The sequence below is a fragment of the Mustela lutreola genome, chromosome 12 (assembly GCF_030435805.1).
Source record: "Mustela lutreola isolate mMusLut2 chromosome 12, mMusLut2.pri, whole genome shotgun sequence".
Lineage (NCBI taxonomy): Eukaryota > Metazoa > Chordata > Mammalia > Carnivora > Mustelidae > Mustela > Mustela lutreola.
Genome location: NC_081301.1, coordinates 1,002,195 through 1,024,848, shown reverse-complemented (window position 1 = coordinate 1,024,848; position 22,654 = coordinate 1,002,195). Strand labels below are relative to the sequence as shown.

The 22,654-nt window shown below is 63.9% G+C and overlaps 3 protein-coding genes across 5 annotated transcripts in view; 2 read left to right on the top strand and 1 right to left on the bottom strand.

The window, feature by feature from the left end:
• Positions 1-5,808: 5,808 nt before the first annotated feature.
• Positions 5,809-22,654, bottom strand: part of LCN15 (lipocalin 15) — a 23,515-nt gene continuing 6,669 nt past the window's right edge. Inside the window, exons 1-8 of one of the 3 annotated variants that reach the window (XM_059142535.1) lie at positions 10,029-10,111; positions 9,709-9,780; positions 9,238-9,377; positions 9,091-9,161; positions 8,752-8,862; positions 7,893-7,994; positions 7,598-7,664; positions 5,809-5,931 (exon numbers count right to left, since the gene is read on the bottom strand). In XM_059142535.1, the coding sequence (XP_058998518.1) occupies positions 7,630-7,664; positions 7,893-7,994; positions 8,752-8,862; positions 9,091-9,161; positions 9,238-9,350 (432 nt within the window). In that variant the 5' untranslated portion in view covers positions 9,351-9,377; positions 9,709-9,780; positions 10,029-10,111 and the 3' untranslated portion in view covers positions 5,809-5,931; positions 7,598-7,629. The other 2 variants (XM_059142533.1, XM_059142534.1) reach the window with 2 other exon arrangements.
• Positions 15,042-17,055, top strand: TMEM141 (transmembrane protein 141). The gene is made up of 5 exons (XM_059142538.1): positions 15,042-15,165; positions 15,452-15,518; positions 15,691-15,774; positions 15,986-16,093; positions 16,408-17,055. The coding sequence occupies exons 1-5, from the start codon at positions 15,112-15,114 to the stop codon at positions 16,419-16,421; spliced, it is 327 nt and encodes a 108-aa protein (XP_058998521.1). The 5' UTR covers positions 15,042-15,111; the 3' UTR covers positions 16,422-17,055.
• CCDC183 (coiled-coil domain containing 183) overlaps positions 17,181-22,654 on the top strand; it is a 10,976-nt gene continuing 5,502 nt past the window's right edge. The window contains exons 1-5 of the mRNA XM_059142532.1: positions 17,181-19,308; positions 19,778-19,899; positions 20,358-20,435; positions 20,609-20,776; positions 20,907-21,011. Coding sequence (XP_058998515.1) covers positions 19,239-19,308; positions 19,778-19,899; positions 20,358-20,435; positions 20,609-20,776; positions 20,907-21,011 — 543 coding nt within the window. The 5' untranslated portion in view covers positions 17,181-19,238. The remainder of the gene's footprint in view (positions 19,309-19,777; positions 19,900-20,357; positions 20,436-20,608; positions 20,777-20,906; positions 21,012-22,654) is intronic.

The window sequence follows — 22,654 nt, the reverse complement described above, 5'->3', positions numbered from 1 at the left end:
GCCATGGCCAGGGAACCTTCCGCAGACCCCTGCAGGACCCTGGAGGGGAGCCTTGCCGTGTCACCCAGGAGACGACAGACCAGAGGTCTGCCCAGGTCCAAACACCGTTTAATGTTCTGGAACTGGAGGAGTCCAGAAGGCTCCAGCGTGGTTCCTCGTATAGGACGTCCCTCCTCGCAACCATCCTGGTCGCCCACCAGGCCATTCAGCCCACTGGCTGCCTGCTCTGCCTGGGGCCGCTCAGGCTCTCCGGGAGCAGGACGGCAGCCTGGGACGGATCGTGGGGCCCACGCACCCGGGAAGCCTGGCCTGCGGGCTCTGAGCCGGGCAGGGCTGGGCATGACCGCCAGCGGGAAGAGGGAGACGGCCCGTCCTCCTGCACCGAGCAGTGTGGTCCCCGGGCTCCCCGGGAAAGAACCAGGGAACGCACCAGAAGCCAGCCCGGCCAGTGGCCTCCCCCAGCTCAGCCCTCCCGGGACGAAGACCGGGCCGGGGGGGATACGAACGACTCCCGTTCCCAGAGGTGCTCACGGCGCCCACAGACCACCAGACAGCGGGGTTTGCTGCCACTTCCCGGCAGCCCCGCCCATCCCCCCACAGCCCTGCTCCCCCAAGAAAGACGCTCAGGGCAGCGGGTTCGGTAGTGCGCTTTATTCAGAGCAAGGGCCAGCAGCCCCCCGGGGCCAGGACAGGCCAGAGGGACGGGGCTCGGAGCATCCCGGCCTGGCCCAGGGCTCCTCTAGATCAGCTCCTGAGACACAGAAGGGCAGGGCCTCAGGGCGCGGCCTGGCCTCCAAATGCCTCTTGGGGCAGTGGTTAGGCCTGGGGGGTGGGGAGGCCTGTGTCCTAGCTGCATGACCGCGAGCCAAAGCCGCCCTGGGCCTCAGTTTGTCTACCTGCAAAGGCAGGGTCACCGTCCCCGAGACAGAGGGGATTGGGGGCCTGGCACCGGGTGGGACACGGGGAACCCGAGATGGCGCCCACAGGGCCTGTGTCCCCCCACTCGCCCCCCCCCCGGGCGGGACGAGGGCCCAGCCTCCTCCCCTCCCTCTCCCAGCCCTGCCCGCGAGCCCCCAGCCTCATGGGTCCCCCTCTGGCAGCCCGGCGTCCCCACCCTGGAGGCCCAGGATCCAGAGTGATTTGGGGCCCCTGTCGGGGTGGGAGACTCAGCTTGGCGGGGGGCCCAGCGCAGCCCGGGGCGAGGCTCACCTCCTTCAGGAGCTCGGCGCATCTCCCTAAGGGACAGGGCGGCGTGAGGTGCGGCCGGACGGGCCCCTCGGACCCCTGCCCACCCTCAGGGTCCCCAGCCTAGCACCCACCCAGAATGCCTGGGGCTCACCATGCCGGGCCACCAGATAGAGCCCCATGTCTGCAGTCAAGTCCCGGAATCTCCGGAAGCCTGGTCCGTATTCATCCTCCAGGCTCCGAGCTGCGGGGGGGCACGGGGTGGGCTGGGCTGGGCTGGGCCGTCCCCGGGGGGCAGCAGCAGGCCCAGCCCCTGACCCTGGCTTGCGCTTACTGAAATACTTGAGCACATAGTAGTCCTTGCCTTGCCAGCGGAGGGACAGCCTCAAAATGGCATACTGCTCGTAGTCCGTGTCTATCACGTGGATCTCCCTGTGGCCTGGGAGCAAGAGGCACCGGAGAGGCCGCAGGCATGCCGACAGCTACCTCGCAACCTGGCAGACCTCGGAGGCGGGGTGCAGGGTCTGACTCCATCCTCTCCGCACCCAGGGCCCGGACCCTCCCGTCATGCTGGGCAGGGCGTTGGGGGGACAGGTAGAACAGCCCTTGAAGGATGACCCACTTGGCGGTAAGAGAATGGGAGCACCTGGGGCTTGAGGAGGAGTGCAGGGAACAGCATGGGGAACAGCACAGGAAAAATAGCAAAGCAAGTGTAGCTGGTATGCAGGGCCAGAGGTCTGTAACTGTAGCGACAGGACAAGGTTTCTTACCAGGAAAAGCAAATGTCCCTGAAACGTCTATTTCTGAGCCCACTATTTTTTCTGTCTCACAACTTCCTGAGCTGAAAGACGGCAGGGTGTTCATCAGGAAAATACCAGCCTGCATTCTCTGCCAGGCACATCCCAGGCGTGCGGGGGCGGAGAGGCCCGGCAGTGTGTCTGTACCCCAGAGAGCTCGGGCCAGGGCGAGGCTAGGGGAGGTGAACAGCGGGGCCCCTAGAGAGCCCCAAGGCTTCTTTTGTGTCTTACAACCTAATGGGGCCTTATCAAAACACTACACTTCTTTTCGGGAGAATTGAAGGTCTAGGTCTACATGTAACAGCTCCAGGATCCTGGGGGTTCTGGTGTTGGGGATGGGGGTTAAGGTCTGGGGGTTTGGACACAGCGGGGCTGACCCTGTCCAGTCCCCACAGCCACAGCTGATGGAGCTGCCCCCGCCAGGCCCTCGGCTACACCTGCCTGTTCCTACTGGAGCTCCCAGGGGCCCCAGGACCCCTCACCTGTTATATGCAACCTTCACAGTCAGCTCACGTCCACTCAAGGTCAGGAACAAGGCTTCTAGCCTCTTTGGGGTCTTCAGTGCCAGGTTTTGGCTGGAGGCCACCCCAACTTCCCGCCAGAATCCTGCAATCTGGAGAGAGAAGCCGTAGCCCTGTCCTCGGTGGCAGACCCTCCGGGTGGTCCCTGAAAGGTCAGCATGTCTTTGTGGCAAAACAGCATTCACCATCCTTCCGAGGAGTTCCTTCAGCCCATTAGACAGCAGGGCGCCTTCTGTGGGGCCCGGACGCCAGGGGCAGCGGTGGTTGGAGCTCCAGAGAGGGGAAGCAGCAGCCAGCGGCCCTCGGGAGGCTTGTACCCACGGGAAGTACAGCTTCTCTGGGAGCTGGGGGGGGGGGGGGGGGCTCCTGCCTTCAGAAATGCACCGCAGCCCAGAACTTCTGTCTGAACCCGGAAACTGCTCGTTTTGTGAGAGGGAAGCACACACGTCCCCAGCGCCTGTCCTCCCTGAGCCCTTCTGAAGCGCTCCTGGCTCTGCTGCCAACACAGACCTGTGAAGAAGGGACTCGGGCAAAGCCCCCTGCGAGTTCCCCGCACTGGGAAAGTGTCCTCGGGTCGCCACACAGTGCGGCCCCATGAGCCCTGGTACAGCAGGGCTGCTCCCAGGCACCTGGCCTGTGCCTTCTGGAGCTCCCAGGGGACGGACCCCACCGATCCGGGAGCAGGAAGGATCCACGCTGAGCCCCAGACGGATCAGCCGGCTGCCCACGGAGAAGCTCAGGGAGGGCTCTGGCCCTGTCGGTCCCGGGTGTTTGCTTCCCTCCCAAGGACCGGGTGACAGCCAGGCTAGGCTCAGACCCTCAGCCACCTGCTCTGTCCGGGCTGACCTGGGGAGGGCTGGTCCTGGGGCCCCTGATGAGGCTGCTCTGGCATCGGCTGGGGGGCAGGGGGGCTGGACACTCAGGCTCCTCCCTGCCCAGACCTCCCCACGTAAGACAGAAAGGGCACCTTCTGCAGGTGCAGGTCCTGGGAGGCTGTGTGCGCCTGCACCACGACAACGCCCAGGACGACAGTGAGGAGCCCAGCCTCCATCGTGGCTTGCGGTGCCTCTGCTCCCCGGAACCTGGGTTTTTAGTGGGGGAGCGTTGCGCAAGAGCCAGAGACGGTCATCAGCACAGGTGGCCGAGACCCCTCCGGGAAGTGGCCCTGGGGACACCCACAGCCACCGGGGTGGGGTCAGCCCACACGAATGCCAGCTTCCTGGCCTGGGACAAATGTGGGCATGGCGGGGGGGGCGCCGCCTGAGCAGAGGGGGACGAGGCCCCCACCGTGGGGCAGCTGGGACCACAGCTCCAACCCCATAGGGGCGGACAGACGCACCCAGACCCACGGGCTCGGAGCACCTTCCTCACCCCGCATATGGCGGCTCTCAAGCTCTTCCTGATCAGCCTTGGGGCAGGAGAGGCTCCGAAGGCCTGGTACGGCTCACTGAGCCGAGGGGGGGAGTGAAGGCGGGGTCTCGTCTCCCTGCGGAGGTCCCTGTGGGAGAGGAAGCTTGGGAGCAGCATAGAAGAGGCACAGAGGTCCCTGGGGGGGTGGGGCGGAGGTGGACGGCCACGTCTCAGGGATCTCGGCACACACTGGGGAGCCGCCTTCCTGGGGCCCACGTTCTCGTCCACCGTCTGCCGTGACAGGACACAGCCCCATCCCCAGGCCAGGCCCCATGCCTGTCCTCGCCTGGATCACTCAGGCAGGCGCACAGCCAGGCACGACCCACCGCTCAGAAGGCTGGCCTGAGAGCGGCCCCGTCCTGCTGGCCCCTGACCTGAGGAGCAGAGCCAGGACATGAGCCAGGGCAGTGGGAGGCCAGAGCCGGCTCTTCCCCAGCCGGGGCCCCCGACAACAGTACGGCTGGGCCCCCCTCAACAGTAGATTTTGTCCCAGATTAAAAGCCTGGCAAGAGGAGCCCCACCTCAGGGACAGGGGCCCTGGCCCGACCAGCTGTGTGGCTCAGGGCAAGCCATGTGCCTTGGTTTCCCAGCCGTAATGGCCACAAAGCAGGGGGACGGGTGCCACGTGGCCAGGAGGGGTCCGAGGGTGCCCAGAGAAACTCCTGCCAGGACCAGCATTTGTGGTTCTAGACCAGTAAGAGGCAAGCCTCCCAGCTTCGGGGCCAGAAAAGTACCCCCTGGAAGGGCTCCAGGCTTGGTCCAGTACAGAGCAGCTCCCGTTCCGAAGGGAGACAGGCCGCCTCGGATCCTGGATGCTGCACTGTCCTTCCACCAAGGCTGTCAGCTTAGGGTCCGCCAGGTGTGGGAACGTCCAGGCAGGACAGGGAAGCCCAGAGTTGGCCAGCCCGCCAGAGACCGAGGGACCCACCACACCACAGGACCAGCAGCGCCCCCCCAAGGAGGCTGATCTGGGACTAGCTGATCCGAGCCCCAAGCTGGCCCAGCCCGGGTTGATGAGAAAGGGTCCCCCTGCCCCCAGTGCTTGGCCAGGCAACAGAGGGAGGACAGGAAGCGTGGGGGACGCTGTCTCTGGGTGACCAGGAGCAGGATGAGGACAGATGCCCTTCATCTGATCTGGCCGACCGCCTCCGGCTCCAGACCTGGGAAGGCTGCAGGGCACCTGTGATCAATGAGGCAGGACCCGCACTACCTTCCTGTCGCCTCCCCTGGCCCTTTACAGTGTGTGCACTGGACCGACCTGGACACGCTGAGTTCCTGTCAGGAGAGCGGCGGGCCCCCAGGGAGGGCTCTCTCCCCCAGCATCTCAAGGAGTGTCCGCATGCAGCCCAGGCCCTGGAGCCTGACCACTGGGCCTCAGCCTCAGCCTGGCCCCTCACTGGGCAAGTCACCAACTTCTCTATGCCTCAGTTTCCTGAGTAAGGAATGCAGCGAGCTCACTGTGTGTGTCCAGGGGTCCACCGTGGAGCATATGACATAGCCAAGGTCAAGGTCAGCCCAGCAGCAGGAGGGAACACCCCTGTGAGCCCTGCTTCGAGGCTCCTATGCTGCTGTGCCCCCAGCTCCTGCGGCCAGGGGGCTACATGTGCCCAGCGGAGCCCCCACGGCGAGGTGGTCTTCACAGGGCACCCTGGCTCCCTGAAGGTGCTGTGAGCCCATGAGGACCAGGACAATGGTGCCAGACACCACCTACGGGGACAGCCCCTCGCGGGTGCCAGGCTGGGCTGGAGCTTCCTGTCCCCTCGAGCCAGGAGCTGCCCAGTGGTCAGCGTCTCCCGCATGCCCACTTCCCTGCCTCGGTTTCCCCAGGAGTCCTGGATCAAGACGGGGCTCACCGTGCCCTCCCCAAGGGCCCCTGCAAAGAGGGGAGGAGCCTCTGGACTGCAGAATATGTTTATTGAGGGGAAGAGGGAGGCCCAGGGTTGGGGAGGAGGGGGTGACCCAGGAGGACGGTGGGTCCGGACAACTCGGCACGACAAGGTCTGCTGCTCCAGCTCGCCCTGCACAGACAGGAAAGGCCCGGTCACTCCAGACACCCATTCAACAAACACTCCTCGGAGCCTCTTGCTGCCCCCATCCCGGCACGCGTCGTCTGCAAGGCCAGAGCTAACTCTGCCATCGAAGCTTCCACAACTGCAGAAGCCCTCCACGGTGGCCCCAGAGGCCGGCAGCACACCGCGGCTTCCCGCGGTCCTGGGGACCCCAATACACTCTCCAGCACCTTGCTTGCTCCCTGGCCGGCATAGCAAGAAAGCCCCACAAGGGCCACTGAACCACAACTAAACCCCCAGACTCAGCCCCTGAGAGGGGGGTCCACATGGGACGCTTTACCCTGGAAGTTGGGGCGAGGCCCGCAGCAGGACCCCGGGGCTCCTACTCTCCAAAGGTAGAACCTCCCAGAGGCTGACCTGGCATGTCCCTCCCCCTCTCCTCCCACCGAGGACAAGCACCTGTGGGGCGCGGAGGGACCAGGGGTCGGCAGCAGCTTCTAGACACACGAGAAGTTGAAACAGCCCAAGGCCCCCTGGGTGAATAGCCAGCCGGGCCGGGAGAGCAGAATGCCAGGGGCGATAGTGGAGGGGGTGCTGGGGGGTGGCGGGGGGAGGCCAGGGGGGGATGCTGAAGGAGATGCAGAGGGAGATGCCGAGGGAGATGTTGGGGGGAAGGCAGGGGCATGCGGGGGGAGCAGATGGGGGGATGCCGGGAGGGATGGTGGGGCGCGCCCTTCGGAACGCAGAAGGAGCCCCCCCACACAGGCCAGGAAGGACCACAGGGCTGCCTCTGACACTCCTGTTATTTATTGTCTTACGTGGGTTCCCAAACTATTCATTGTGAACTTGGTAAGGGGCTGGACATTTTCTTAGCATCTACTTGGGGGGAGGGTGTCCCCAAGAGTCCACCTACTTCCATGTCCCGATAACCCTATAAGGGCAGGGACATGCAAGGTGGCGGCTCCCGTCTCATGGGACCCTCCGGGGGAGACCAGGTTCCTAGACAATTCCAAGGCCTAGTACCCCAGGGAGGTAGCCAGAGGCGGCAGGACACACAGCACACTGGATTGACAGCATCTCCCGGACTCACGTCCACCCAGGGCCTCGGAGCAGAACCTTCCCTGGAGACAGGGTCTTTGCGGACGTGACCAGTTAAGGACGGAGACGATGCTGTCGTGGACTTAGGGCGGGTCCGGCCCCCGTGACCGGTGTCCTCGTCAGAAGAGGGACATTTGAACGCAGACACACAGAGGGAGGACAGCCGTGTGACCATCGAGGCAGAGACAGCAGGGACAGGGCTACAAGCCAAGGGAGGCCGAGGCCCGCCTGCACCAGCAGGAGCTGGGAGAGGCCAAGGTTCGGCCCTGAGCCTCCAGAAGGAATCAGCCGGGCCCAGTCCTTGACTTTGGGCTCTGGCCTCCAGAACGGTGGCGAGAACAAACTTGTGTCATATGTGGTAATTTGTTAAGGCAGCCCTAGGAAATCAGAGGAGGCTTCCTGGAAGAGGTAGCATGTAAGCTGAGGCCTGAATCGTGGAAGCGGCCGGCTGGGCAGCTGGGTGGGGGCTGGGGGAGTGGGATCCACACATGCAGAGCAGCAGACAGAGCAGCGGCCCAGGGCTGTCCACGCAGGCCCTGGAGAACAGGACGGAGAGGCCGCCCTGCCTCGCGCCTACCTGGGAAGGGCTGAGGTGGGTCTCCACAGGTGTCAGGGAGCTTCCTTGTCCCCAGAGGAGCACGCATCTGCAGGAAGGAAGACAGAGAGGCTGAGCTCGCCGGACTGCCCACAGCTTCCTGCAGCCTGACCTCCTGGGCCCCCAAACAGCCCCAGCCCCTGAAAGCCTCTCCCTCCCGGCTGCCCATAACCTCCTCCTCAGTGTGCGCGGGCGGGAGGAGGGGGCTGCGGCCCGCCTTAGGAGAGACACCACCTGGTCTGGCTCACTCCCAGGGGTCGGGAAGGGGCCTGCGCACCTGACTTGGGCAGCATGACCATCATGTCGTCCTCGAGCCCCACCGTGGGGTAGAAGTCCCGGAAGGTCTTCACAGCTTGGGGACTTGCTTCCTGGGTCCGGCCTGAGGCAGAGCAGGGCCCCAGTGAGCTCTGTGTCCCACAGAGGTTGTGGGGTGGGTGGAGGTCTCCTGGGCTCACAGAGAGGTAAGGGGAAGGGGGCAGAGGTCTCTGGGGCTCACAGAGGTGAGGTGGGGAGGTCTTCTGGGTTCACAGAGGTGAGGGGACGGGGGGGAGGTCTCCCGGCCTCAGCGCTCTTCCTTGAGAGTTGACAGCCGGTCCATCACCCAAGACTGAGCAGGTTGTGCACTGCTCAAAAGTGCCTGCCTGGCCGGGGAATCAGGGGGACTGAAGCCGCCCGGAGGGGTGTCCTTTCCTAATCCACACAGGGTGTCTGGGAGACTGGCAGGCCTCGGGTGTTCCCCAGGGCCATGTCCCCCTGGGCCCCACACCCCTCAAGCCCCCAAAACCAGTCTCTAGCCCTCACCCCAACCTCTGCACCTCGGGGACCCCCTGGCCCACTTTGCCAAGGCCCTCAGAAATTACAGCAAAATGGAACCTCAGCCTCACTTCGGCTCTCAGGCAGCGGGGCCAGAGGGCGGCAAGGCCCCCAGAGGCCCCTCGCACCGACTCCTCCCCTCTCCGAAGAGCTGCGGAGTCCCGCCACCCCCCCCTTCTTGGCTGCCCATTGGGGTGACAGAGGAGGGGAGGCCGGGCCTGAGGGGCCGGGCCGGGGGGAGACGGGGCAGGGGGCGGCCCCAGGTGGGGCGGAGAGGCGCAGGGGGGCAGCAGCCAGCGAGGCCAAGGCGTCCGGGCGCTCACTGTAGAGCTGCACCATGGTGCTGAGGGCTCCCTCCAGCTCCTTGTAGATGTAGACCACGGCAAACGAGCTGTAGTCCGTGTCCGCGACGCGCACGTCCAGGTAGCCCAGGGCTGCAGAGGGAGGGGCAGCCAGCCGTGGGGGAGGGCCCGGGGCCTGCGCACAGACCCCCACCCACGCCGGCCTCCGCTCCGGGGCTCAAGGAAAGGGCAGAAGGTGGAGAGAAGGAGGGGTGGGGAGGAGGGGGGGCGGGGGCGTGGCCCCAGGTAGAAGGACCGTCCAAGTCACGCCATGGAAACGCTTTGTCAGGGGTCCCTGAGGGCAGGCGGGGCAGGACCTACCTGGGACTCTGAAGTGGCCCTCGGAGCCGACCCTCAGGTACTCGGCGTCCAGCAGGTGACAGCCGTCAGCCCTGGGGGGGCACAGCCCAGGGCTCACTCTCAGCTGCCGGCCTGCCCCGCCCCCACCGCCAGCCCCACCATACTCACCGAGGGAACTGCATGTGGACACTGAGGTTGCCCCCCGCCATGGCCTCGATGGTCCTAGTGGACATCAGCAGGTGGTCCTTCTTGCCCAGGAAGACCTTGCAGTCGGAGACCATGGAGACCACGTACCAGAGGCCTGAGAACTGCAAAGCAGCTCGGTGGCCGGCTCTGCCCTGGGACCGGGGCCACGAAGCCCACGGCCACACAGGCTTGTTGGACCCACGCAGCTGGGGGTCTCCGTGCTCATACCCCCGTTCTACCACCTACCTGGACAGGTCGCATGACCTCTGTTCCCCCAGCTGTGAAATGGGTCAGTAATTACCCCCACATGGTTGTTCCAGGATTAAGTGGAGAGAGGGTCCGAGGGTTGGCGGGTTCAAGGCCCAGAGCAGGTCCGCCGTGGGCCCCACCCTGTTATCCTGTGGGGCTCAGCCCCCATGTCCACCCGCGCCACAGCACAGGGGCCTTTGTTACCTTCTTGGCATCAAAATCTGGCTGCAGCAGAACCTCGGCCCCAGCCACGGACACCCAGAGCAGCAGCAGGACCTGGCCCAGCAGGACGCACTTCAAGGCCATGCCTGCCCCCCCGGCTCCCAGCGCGGGAATCCCAGCCCCAGGAGGCCAGGCTTTATAGCCCAGCGGGCTTAGCCGAGGGGCCGTGGGGCAGCAGATGCACTTGGCTCTGGAAACTCAGCCTCCATTGTCCATTGTCCTGCACAGCCACGCGAGGTCCCCCACCGGCCCCGGGGGTCATTTCCTGGAGGGCTCCAGAGAGGCGGACTCTCCCCTCTCACCTCTCCGATCCGCACCTGCCAGCCCGTCGCCGAGGACCAAGCAGAGACCTCACCTTGGCCTCCGTCCACCTCTAGACTGGCTGGGGCCGGGGGCCGGGGGCCCGGGGCACATGGGGGTGCTCCAGCTCACGGGCCCTACCCAGGGTCTGGGTCCCCAAAGTCCTCACTTGTCCATACCCCCCCACACACCGCACACAAGAGTGGAGTCACCATGGGTCAGCCCAGCTGTGACGGAGGGGACATCAGAGGCCTGGGTAACCCCTCACTCTAGGCCCCACTGCCACGCACCGGGTCTTGGGGCCGGTCTGGAGGGCGGAGCTGAGCCGCCGCTTAGGGTGGATTATGGCGTCACAAATGTCTTATCAAAGGTTGCATAAGCATGCGGGCCCGAGTGTCGCCAGGGCGGCACCGTGGGCTGCTGGGGGCTCACTGGCCAGGCCTCCCGCGTGACCTCTCCTGTGCAGGCAGATGGCGCCCTCCACGGGAGGACTACCTGCTGGCCTTGGGGCACACGACCCAGACACCTCTGATCGGGGGCGGGCGGCCCGGGCAAGGCCAGCGCTGCCAAGTGCTTGGCGTGGAGGGGCCTACAGGGCTCGAGAGAGAGCCTCACCCCCAGCGGGGAGGGAGGGGAGGAGGGGGGCTTCTGACGGCCGCCTGCGCTGGGATTCAGGGGATCCCAGCTCCCCGCCAAGTCCCATGTTTACAGAACGTGCATCTGATAAAGGACGTAAATCCTGAATCTACGAAGAACTCTCCAGATGCAATGATAAGAAAAACAAGCAATTCAACTTAAAAAAATTAAAACGAGCAAAGACTTGAAAAGCCGCTTCACCAAAGACGACGTCCAGCTGGAAAACCAACACGGGAGAACGTGATCAAGGGACGGACGGGCGAGGCGAGGCTGCTCTGAGACACGGCCCAGCTCTAGGGCTGCGGGTCGCCGTGCCCAAGTCCTCGCTGCCCAGGCATCAGAACGCGGGGCCGGGGCCCTGGGAACCCTGTGGTGGGTTCTCAGAAAGGGACACACTCATTTCCCGGACAATTTAACAATTGCACACCTCAGTGTTTACATGAGAAAAATGAAAAATTGGAAAAAACTCCTGCGCCTAGGTGTTTGGAGGGCTTTATTCAAAACTACCCGGAAGCAGAAGCCACCAAGTGTCCCCCATGGCCACGTGGATGACGAACCGTCCATGGCAGGAGGGCGTGGAAGGAGCAAACCATCCACTCAGGTAACGCGCTTGGAAAATCCCCATCGGTTCCTGGGTGAGAGAGGCCTTTTCAGGAAGACTACAGATGGGGATACCTTTCTAGAACCTTCCAGAATTCGCAAGTGCCCAGGAACAGGAAGCTGCTCGGCGGTGGCGAGCTGGGGGGTGGGTAGGCTTGGCGGCCAGCAGAAGGGCACGCGGCCACTGTCGGACCTGGGATTGTGGCCACGCATCTGTGTCTGTCTATAAACTCACAGAGCTGACAGCGAAAAAGTGAGGTCCGTGTGTGACTGAGACGTTGTTTACAACGCGTAAATCCAGGGCGCCTGGGGGGCTCAGTGGGTTGAGCTTCTGCCTTCGGCTCGCGTCATGATCCCAGGGTCCTGGGATCGAGCCCCACTTCGGGCTCTCTGCTCCGAGGGGAGCCTGCTTCCCCCTCTTTCTCTCTGCCTCTTTACCTACTTGTGGTCTCTGTCTGTCAAATAAAATCTTAAAAAAAAAATAATAAAACGCATAAATACAAGTGACAAATACGTACAAAATCTTCTCCCAAACGCAGCTCCCCGGCTGGGGGACAGGAAGGCCAAAGGAATCCGTCCCACGCCCTCCAAGGCCAGAGCTCCAAGGCCAGGGTGGGGGCAGGACAGGTGCCCCCGCCAACCGCAGGCCTGAGCAAGGCCCGGACAACCACAGCCTCGGACGGCCTGAGGAGCCCCCCAGGGGCAGGGCAGCCCCTCTACCCATGGAAAACGCACTGGCCCCCAGCACGTCCCTGCCCAGGGCCTTCACCGCAGCCCAGCCACCGTCGGCTCCCTGTGTCCTCGGCCTCACAGCGGGGGGCAACCTTAAGGAGAACAAATGTGACACGCCCCGGCATCTGGAGCCATCCCGGCACCAGGCAACACCCGGCCCGCTGGCCCCGTGGCATTTCCAGCACCGGCCCGGAGCCGGCCGCTCCCCGGGCAGCTTGTGGCTTCTGCCCCCTCCTCAAACCGCAGTCTACACCCCACTCCACCCCGATCTCTTTCCTCCGGGCTGTGAGCTTAATCTGCATATTCTTCTGTATTTACGTATTGTCTCTGCCCTGCACACTCTAAACTCCGGGACAGCCGGCGCTACCAGGGGCCTGACGGCTTCGGATTCCCCAGCTCCGGGTGCAGAAGGTGCTCGGTTCATAGCTGTGGATAAATGAGGGAGTAAGGTCACTTCGGCCTGCAGGTCCGCTAGAGCCTGGGGCCTCTCTGCTGCGCCACCACGTCTGCAGCCCGTGGCAGGGGTCTGCGTGCTGGCATGGCCTGGCTTGTCCACAGCCGCAGCTGAAACTCCGCCTGGAGTCTCGTCTGGCTTCCCTGCCTCACTGCCTCCCAGCGTCACACTGTGAAGACCAAGGGGCACAGGTGTGAGGGGCTGCCACCTTGCCCATCAGTCCCCCTGGCCAGCCCAGGGTTCTGAGCCTCCAGGAGGAGGGCTAGGACTCAGAGGCTGGTTGGCTCAGACCCAACACTTCTTTCCCTGGAGGTTCTCGTTCTGTTCCTGTTCACCAGACCGCTGAGGCTCCCCTGTACCCACTCTCTTGGTTCTCCAGCACCCTGCTAATCCAGGAGCCCCAGTATCCTTCCAGTAAACTCTCACTGGTTATGGTGGGTCAGGGCTGCTGACCACCTCTCCGCCAGGCCCAGCCCAGTCAGGTTCCTGCCCCCCCGGGGTGCTTCCTAACCCTGGGACCCGTCCTCAGGGGAGGAGAAAGAATCTCAGGTGTTCCGAGCCTCCACCTGCTGACCATGGAGGGAGCCCAAGCTGCACGGACAATCAAGGGCCCCCTGGCCCCCTGCACAGTTGGGCTCCACCCCAGGGGGCCCAGCAGGAGGTGGGAGGGGAATGGAGGTTACTTTGTGCTGGCCAGATTCCCCTACAGACCCCAGGGGTCTCACCTACACAGTTCCCCCTCTACGTGCTGGAACAGGTGTCCGCCCCCCCAACCTGGGGTGCTCTGAGCTCTAGGTTCCTGCCCCGGCCCTCGGGGTCTCCCATGTCCCACTCACGTCTGGGGAGTTGCTTTGCAAACACACTGTCCGCTTTCCCCTAATTTGCACGTGCCCTCTGTGTCCCTCCAGGGAACGGGCCAGGGCTGGGCACCTCTGCAGTGACTTCACGAAGGGCTCCTGCCCCTCAGGCAGCGTCAGCAATGTGCAGGCCAGTCAGGGCATGGCCTCCTGGGGTGGCATGTCCTGCACCTGAGGGCAGGCCACAGAGCTCTCAGTCACGTGGGCACTTACAGGGCAGGGGGGGTGCCTCAGCCGCCAAGGACCACACTTCCTGGCTCCAGTCAGCCTCTGGATGACCAGCAGCTGCCCTGCTGCAAGCTTCAGGCTTCCTCCCGTCTGCTGGGCCTCCAGTTTCATTGGAGCAGCCACAAGAATGGGACCGAGAAGAGGAAGGAGGAAGAGGAGGGAGAGTGGGACAGGGGAGGAGGCAGGAGGCGTGGAGGGAGGGGAAGGACAAGGAGGGGGGAGGAGGGCAGGGGGAGAGAGATGAAGGGGGGGGCAGGAGGGGAAGGGGGGTGGGGAGACCCCTGTCTGGGTAGGAGGGGCCGGCTCAGATGCATCAGCTTGCCCACACGCACCCCTCCAGGTGTGGGCAGGGGGGAGGCAGGTGGTGGGAAGGGCAGAAGCAGCTCATCCTGGCAAACGGAGTGTGGACAGCACAGGATGGCCTCCTTGTGCTGCCAGGGAAGGCGGAAGGGTACCAGCCTGCAGCCCACTCTCCCCGGTTGTGTGCAGACCTGAATCTAGGGCTCTGGGGGCTTGGGACAAGGCGACCATCCCCCAAGCTTGCCCTGGCTTTCCTGGCCCTCTGGGCAGCCAGACCACGGCAGGGAGAACCATCAGCCCCAGGCCCCAAGGGGAAAGATGTGCACTGTCTCCCCTACAAGAAACCGACCCCGGCCCGCACCACCCGGAGCGCTTGCTTCTCTCCAGCAGGCCTGGGTTCACAGCAACCCCTCCCACTCCTTCTCCATAAAGTACTTCCTCGTGGTCATTGGTTGGCCTCATCCCTGGTTTTGCTGTGGCTCGCATGTCCCAAATTGCAAGTCTCTGCTGCTCCCCAGTAAACTCCTGGTTGCTGGTAAAATAACTTGTTTTTCAGGTCAGTGCTACCGTCTAGGGCAGGGAGGCGGGGCGGGGGAGGGGGGGCCAGGGGCGTCTGGCCCACCCAGAATGCCCAGCCTTGGCCCCTGGACAGAGGCTGTCCCCCACTCAGGGCGCCTCATCCTCCGGACGGGAGGTAGCTGGCCTCTACCCTGTGGCTGGGGCATACTGCGGAGCTGGACCCACCCACAGGCCACGCGACGCCCAAGCCGTGTCCATTCCCAAGCCCACGCGCCACCTAGGACTTCAATGTTCTGACCGGCGACCTAAACTGATGCCCCCTCTCCCCCAGAAGACCTGGCCAGGCCCCAGCCTCATTGCCCCTCTACTTCAAAGACCACCTGAGTCCACACCGCAGACTCTCTGCCATCACTCAGACCCTCGGCCCTTCCCACCCTCTCTCAGGTCCCCCCAGCCCCGCCCCTCCTGCGAGCTCGTCCCCGCCCCTTCGCCTGTCCCGCGCAAGCTCCGCCCCTTTCGCACCCGCCCCTCCGCCCCTGCCCGCGCGTCCTGCAAGGCTCCGCCCCCTCTTCGCTCCGCCTCCCCCAGCGCGCAGCCCGCGCAGGCTCCGCCCCTGTCCACACCCGCCCCTCCGCCTGTCTCACGCGGGTCCCGCCCCCGCCCCCCTGCACGTCCCGCAAGGCTCCGCCCCCCTGCTCGCCCCGCCCCCCGCACGTCGTGCGCAGGCTCCGCCCGTCCGCTACGGGTGACCTGCCAGCCATGGTGAACCTGGGCCTGTCCCGGGTGGACGACGCCGTGGCCGCCAAGCACCCGGTGAGAAGGCCGGCCTGGCACGCGGGCCCCGGACCTCAGAAGCTGACCTGAGCGGGGCGGGTGGGGGCTCGATGGGGGGCTACGCTCCTCGGGGAAGAGAGTCGGGGGGAGGACGCTCCCGCTGTGGGCATCGGGGCAGCCTGGGTGGACCTGGAGGCAGGTGTGGGCAAGCCCCAGGGCCTCACGACGAGTGGTCCCGCTCCCTGCGGCCGGAGTGTGCCCGAGGGCGGGTCGGAGGGCCTGTGAACGGCGCGGGGACTGAGCCCTCACCCCTCCGCCGCCGCAGGGACTGGGGGAGTACGCCGCGTGCCAGTCCAAGGCCTTCGTGAAGGGCATTTTCAGCTTTGTCGCAGGTAGGCTGGGTCCAGACGTCCTGGGGTCCGGACAGACCGCACCTTCCCGTCTCACCCGAGTGCCGAGCAGGTGCCGTCCAGTCCCCTGTCCTCGGAAGCTGGGAGCCTGACGGCTGCTGTGGGCGCCCAGGCGGTAGACAGGCTGGCTGATGGGGACCTTGGCTCTGGGCAGGCACCGGCGCCGCCTTCGGCCTGCAGATGTTCATCCGGAGGAAGTTCCTGTACCCCTTCCAGTGGCATGTGCTGGTGGCCGTGGGTGGGTATCCCAGGGGCTGTGCCTCCCGCGTTGACATGCACCTGAGTCGCCAGAGGTGATGCTGGCTTTCCGGCGGGGTGTCTCCACTGGGGTGGGGAGGCCGTGGTCCCGTGCATCCCCACCTCCTGGGACGGGGTACCAGTTCTCGGTGCGAGTCCTGCCAAGCCCACAGGACCCTCTGCCCAACTGGCCCGTGGCCCCTGCTCCCCAGTCACAGGCTCGGTGGCCAGCTACTGGGTGACCCGAGTGGAGTCGCACAGATGCAGCAACCTCTGGCTCTTCCTGGAGACGGGGCAGCTCCCCGAAGACAGGGGTGCAGGTGAGAGGCCAGAGGGCAGCAGAAAGCAGGACCTGAGGCTCTGGGGCCAGAGGTTTCGACAGGCAAACCCGAGGCCCACGGTATAGACTGGACAGGGCCTCTCCCCTCTGGCCTGTCCATCCTGGAGGGCAGGAGTGGGTGGCATGCAACAGCCAGACCTTCCTGAGCCCCTTGGGCAGGAGGGGAGTGCAGAATCAGGTGTGTGGTCACCCCAAGAAGGGTGTCCAGACACCAAGCTGGCTGACGTCAGGCCTGTGTCCTTCTGGTGAGCGGCTTAGGCTGTGGTTCCAGCTGTCTCCCTTTGCCTCCTACAGATCAGCACAGCTAGGAGAGCTCCACCTGGGGCGCAGAAGACCTGGGGCAGAAAATTTCGAGCCCTCGGGGCCTCCTCACCTCAGGCTTGCCCTCCCCCCTCACACAGGCCCTCTCCACAGCCTAAGGTGACCCAACAGTGTCCCCTGCAGACATTCATGGGAGGTCTGCCAACCCTGTGCAAACCTTTGCTACTGCCCAGGTCACACCAGCGGGGCTGTCCCTGCAGTGGTTGGCCTCCCAGAGGGCAGTGAGAAACATGGTGGATGCTGAGAGCTGGAGAGCATCAGAGAGGCCCTGGCACTTGGTGGAAGGGACTTCTGCGGGCCCTGGTGCTCTGACACTCTCTGTCTGGCCCTGGCGTCCCCCACGGTCCAAGGGGACAGCTGCTGGGGGGCTTGCTGCACAGATAAATGCCTTGCCTTTTCCCAGCTGAGTTCTAAAACCATTGGGAAGGGGCGCCTGAGTGGCTTAGTGGGTTAAGCCTCTGCCTTCCGCTCAGGTCATGATCTCAGGGTCCTGGGATCAAGCCCCGCATCGGGCTCTCTGCTCAGCAGGGAGCCTGTTTCCCTTCTCTCTCTCTGCCTGCCTCTCTGCCTACTTGTGATCTCTGTCAAATAAATAAATAAAATCTTAAAAAAAAAATACAACCATCGGGAAACACGTCAAAGCAGTAAGAAAATAGGAGACACAGATCCTCTCAGAGCCATACACTGGCACTGGAGGACCCGCCAGGGCAGTTGCCAGCACAGCCCTAGAATCCAACGGTTCCACAGGCCTTCCCACGCGGGGTCTGCTTGCATACGTCCAGCCATGAGGGAGCAAAGCAGGGGTGTGCAGCCTGGTAGCGCCTGACCCCTGGGACTCAAGGCACAGGAAGTGGCCATGCCTACCTGTCTACCATTCCAAACACACCTGTCAGATGAAGTCACTTCACTCCAAGGCAGGGGGAAGTGAAGGGTGGAGGGCGGCCAGAGCTAGCTTACTGGAGTTCCGTCCACAGGGAGGGAAAGCTCTGAGTGGGCATGACTACATGCCCCACACACCCGACGGAGGGAGAGGCAGCGATGACATAAAAGCTGGGCAAGTCCATTGTCCTGGGCAGCGGCCCTCCCGGTCACACTGAAGGCCCACGACCTGGAGCCATGCTGCTCCAGCCCCAGCCCAACTCCTGCACCTCCCGGCCTAGCCGGTCATTGAGAAGAACGCTGAGCGCCTACTGTGCACCAGGGAATCGGTGAGTGGGCAGGCAAAGTCCAAGATAACCATGGTGTGAGTGAGCGAGGGTTGGGGTTTTCTTTCATGTAAGTGATCCAGGGTTGACAGGTGCTCAAGGACTCCCTCCAGTCTGCCTCCTGCTGTCCCTGCTGTCTCCTCTGCTGTGGCCTCTCTTCCGGGTGCACCTCATGGTTTCGGGAAGCTGTGCCAGCTCCAGCCATCATGCCTTCATCCCAGTCACTAGGGAAGACGATAGTTCACTCACCGCTTGGGCTTACCCTCCACCAGCCAAAATTAAGTCATGGGGTACACGCCTAGGAGGACCGCCTCGTTCTAGGCAGCCAGGTACCCCACTAAAGTTCAGGGGTTTGAGGAACAAGGCAGAACCAATACTGAGGGACAGCGAGCAGGCTTTGCCTGCGGCCCAGGGAGAAGACGGGGTCGGGGGATGCCTATGGCTGGTCCTTCCAAACCCCTGCGGCCTCAGAGGGTGGCAGAAAGTGAGCCCGTGGAGTTTTAAATGGGACAGGACTCACTTTCTTCAAAAAGTGGCAATGACCAGGAAGTGACCCCTGTGTAGGGTCTTAGCCTGCCAGCCATGGTTATGAACTGCGTGTCCCTAAATTTACACATCACAGACCTAACACCCAGGACTTGGAATATGACTGCATTTGGAGACAAAGCCTTTAAAGAAATGATTGCATTAAAATGGGGGCGGGGGCTGATCCCGTCTGGACTGTGTCCTTCTGAGGGGAGGACACAGACACGAGCAGAGGGACGAACTTGTGGGGGCGCAGCGAGAAGATGGCCGTCCCCTAGCGCAGGAGGAACCAGCCTGCCAGCACTCCGATCTCAGACTTTCAGCTTCCAGGATATGAGACAATAAATTTCCACGCTGGCAGCCACACGGGCTGTGGCTCTCTGTTACGGCAGCTCCAGCAAGTTCACGCAGCGTGGCCGGAAACAGTAACCGAGCTGGTACGCACCCCTGGGATCCCAGGCTGTCAGGGGTTCAGGGCCTACAACTCCAAGAGCAGCATGGGCTGGGGTGGCCCCTCCCAGAGTAAGTGGCACCGAAGGCTAGACCCAGGAATTCCCCCAAGGAGGCAGAGGCAAAGCAGGACGGGCTCTAGGCAGCAGGCAGAAGGCAGGGAGAGGTGGGACCTCACGAGCCAGCTCGTCCAGTCTGTGAGTCTGAGCCTGGGGTGTGCTGAGGGAACAGAGATCCCATAAGGCAGAGGTGAGACGTTTTAGGAGACTCAGTGGAGGACAGCATGGAGGTGTGGAGGGTAGGGGGGGGGGGCTGGTGTGGGTACGGTGTCAGACCACCACAGACCTTCCTGTGGAAGGCGCCTCCTCCCATACCCCTGAGCCGAGAGCAGCCACAAGACACACATCCTGGGGACAGCCCCCCAGGCTCGCTCGGGGCAGCAGGTGGGGGCAGGGCAGTCCAGGACTGCCAGGGTTCCCTGAACTGGACATTGAGAACCTTGGCCCCCATCACAATGGGCCGAGATTCCGGGGATAAGCTGAACTGCGTGCAGTTCTGCTGAGCAGGCTCAGCACAGGGAGGGCGGGAGGTGCAGAGGGTCCCGAGAGGACCCGGAGGGCCATCATGAAGACGCGCAGCGAGGCAGAGGCGGACGAGCAAATCCAGGAGCTGAAGACGATCACTCGGCTCCAGGGTGAGCCGCCCCCAGGGGACCACCCTGCCTGGCCCCTCCCTGGGCTCAGAGCTCTCAGATTTAACACAGGGCCAGTCCAGGGCATACAAGGGCTAGTGGCCACCCCCCCCAACAGACCTACGAGAAGGGACCAAAGGGACTGCCATGCAGGGGGGCTTCAAAGAGATGTGTGAGCCCTGTGAGCCCCAAAGCTAGAGGAGACAGGAAAGGACCCACCTGTTTCTCTGGCCCGTGGGTCTGGAAGGGATCCCAGGATGTGCCCCGCACAGCCACCCCCATAAGCACCGTTGAGCCAGGAAGCCCATGACCCTGAGCAGTGGGGGGAAGGACTGTGCTGTGGGATCAGCGTTCTCCTGCCTGCCCCACCTCGGACAGCCCTGGTGTGGAGCCCCCTCGGCTCGGGGACCCAGACCCACCCACATCCTGGCCCCCTGGCCCTCTGCCCCTCCGCCCCCACCCCCCACCCTAGAGCAATGCCGGGCACTGCAAATCCAAGCGGTAAAGGAGAAGACGGCCAAGAACAAAAGCACGCTGGCCCTCCTGCGCAGCGGCATCCGTCGCGGGACCCAAGACTGGGCTTTGGCCAAAAAGGTGAGCAGTCCCGTCCCCACCCTGCAGACCCCTGGCTGGGGATGGGAGTGGGGTGGGGCATGCACCTGCCGCAACAGTCCCACACACAAGTGGAGGGCAGGCGCCCTCTCTTCTCCCCCCTCCCCTGCCCTTCTGGAGCCGGCGGGCATCCTGGGGAGGGGCTTCCCAAGACCTGTTCCCCTAGCTGCAGTTACTCCCAAAAGTCTGCCGGCAGGGTGGGCCTGGCCGGGGTCCTTTTGGGGGCCTACCCCCTACAGCACGGGCCCCTCTGTCTCTCTGGCCTTGGAGGGGAGCCCTGGGCCCTCTTCTCCAGATTCCCATCACAGCTCAGCTGGAATGGTCTGGATGGGGCCTTGCTGCTGGGCTGCACAGGGTAGAAGAGGCCAGGGGAGAATGCCTGGAGGGATGGGGGTCTGGGGGTCCACACAGACCCCAGCTCAGCCACTGCCGCTCTGCAGTACGACCAGCGGACCATTTCCAAGGCTTGCAGGAAGGACGTGTCCATGAGGCTGGCCCACGGCCGCTCCACCATGGAGGTAAGGTGGCAGGGGGGACCCCTCGGCTTCGCCCAGCCAGTGCGCACCCCCCACCACCACCACTAAACGGCGCTGCGGAGCCCGTCCCGATCCCGGGGTCCCGCCACTCCAGCCCCGCCGCGCGCCGGCTCCCCGTGCGCACCCACGCGCGGGCCGTGCCCTCCCTGACCCAGGTGGCGCGGGAGAAGCTGCGGAAGTACGTGTTCGACCGCGTGAACGTACACAACGTGCTGATCCACCTGGTGCGGCGGCGGGGTCAGAAGCTGGAGAGCATGCAGCTGGAGCTGGCCAGCCTGAGGAGCCAGCCGGCCGCCACCAAGGAGGAGCTGCACCTGCTGCAGGTGGCGGGGGCGGGGCCGCGGGGGCGGGGCCAGACGAGAGACACCGCCCTCCCCTGGAAGAAGGCGCAGCCTCCAGGTGGGCACCCGGGTGCTGTGTCCCTAAGAACAGTGTGCCCTCGGGCCACCCCAGGTCATCCGCCAGCTGGAGAACAGCATTGAAAAGACCATGGTCAAGATCACCACAAGTCAGAACATCCACCTGCTGTACGTGGGCCTGCTGGATTACCTGAAGAAAGTGAGCCCCTCACCCCAGCCCCCAGCCCAGGGAAGCCATCTGGCCGCCGGCGCCGGGGGTCTCAGGACCCAGACTCTGTGCAGGGCTGGCATCTCAGTGGGGACAGGAGCCTCCGGGCAGGACCGCGCCCCCCGCCCCCCCCCCCCCCCCGCGGAGGGGAAGGACTGCAACTTCCTTCAGGCCAGTGTGCCCCAAGGACAGACCCCTGCTTTGGGACCCCGCTGAGCAGGGGCACGTGTACCTGTCTGGAAACTTGTTATTTGCTACTTCAAAAGGCACATCATGGCATGTATCAGCATTGTGTGGGTTTTCTCGCATGTATTTGCTGGCTCAGCGTTGAGTTTTGCCCCATTCTTTGTCCTTTGCCTGGCCTCTGGGGGCAAAAATGGGTCCTGAGCCCTCAACAAGTTCCCTGTTACAGAGGACAAGCCACCTCTGAGCAGGCCGGTAACCTCGAGCTTGCTCCCACTTCTTCCAAGCCGGCTGACCCCACCCGGCCCCCAGCAGAAGAGGTCTGGAGGAAGCCCCCAGGGTCCTTGAGTCCCACTGGGAGGCAGGGCCCCTCCATGGGAGGGGGAGGAGGAGGAGACAGGAGGGCCGGACGGGGGTGCCGCGGTGCTGCGAGGAGCAGTGTGGCCGGAGGGCAGGGACAGTGAGGGAGTTCTCCCCAACTCCCTCATCCTGAGGCTGGCGCTCAGGCAGCCAGGTGGGTGGCCGGCGGAAGTGGGGTGGGGGAGGAGGGTGGTGTGGGCACCGCAGCCCTGCTGGCTGGAGTCACAACCCTCTGGGTCCCGCCGGTGGCCCAAAGAGCCAGGCACCGCGGCCCTCTTGCCTGTCCCTCTGCCTGGGCGCCCTGTGCCTAGAGACCTAGCTGCAGGTCCTTCCTGCACCTTGCCTTCCTGGGCCCCTCCTCACACCCCTGCCCTCCGCTGCACTCCTGGGTCCAGCTCTCCTTCATCTGGGAGCAGGATGTCCCCCCAGGGGCATATTCTTTGCAGAACAGACACATTGTTTTCTTAATTAGGCTCCATGCCCAGCGTGGATACCAGCATAGGGCATTGGGCTTGAACTCACGACCCTGAGATCAACACCTGAGTTGAAGCAAGCGTCGGATACCAACGAGCTGAGCCACCCAGGCACCCCAGAACATAGGCATTTTAAAAAAATAACTCCCATAGTCATCTATGTTAAAAAAAAAAAAAAAAAAAAAAACCTAGCAAAGATTCTACATTGTAGTAACCAGTAACAAAATACTAAGTCCGATATATTGGGTATTTATGAACCTGGCTCTGTGCTCGATACCTCGTTATACCGTCTCAACACATTCTGACAGCTACCTTCCGAAAGAGCTGTTATCCACAGACGGGGACACTCAGAGAGGTTAAGTGGCTTTCCCGAGCTCCCACAGCCAGCTGGCCGGGGCAGCCTTGGCCTTGAGCTCCGAGTCTCTGACCACACATCTGTGTGCTGAGCCTCCCTGCCTCACTTCGGGCAGCAGCCAGTCCCTAGCAGCTCCCTGGGGTGCGGCCGCTCCTCCCACAGTGGGACACCCCATCGCCATCCTCAGGGCTCACGCAGTCTAGGGTAAGGAGTTGGGGGTCGGCATCATCCACTCTGGAAGTGCAGCATCTGATTGGCCACAG

Coding starts and splice junctions, on each gene's coding strand:
- TMEM141 (XM_059142538.1), top strand. CDS start 15,112: ATGGTGAACCTGGGCCTGTCCCGGGTGGACGACGCCGTGGCCGCCAAG. Junction 15,519..15,690: donor CATTTTCAGCTTTGTCGCAG/GTAGGCTGGGTC, acceptor GGCTCTGGGCAG/GCACCGGCGCCGCCTTCGGC. Junction 15,775..15,985: donor GCATGTGCTGGTGGCCGTGG/GTGGGTATCCCA, acceptor CCTGCTCCCCAG/TCACAGGCTCGGTGGCCAGC.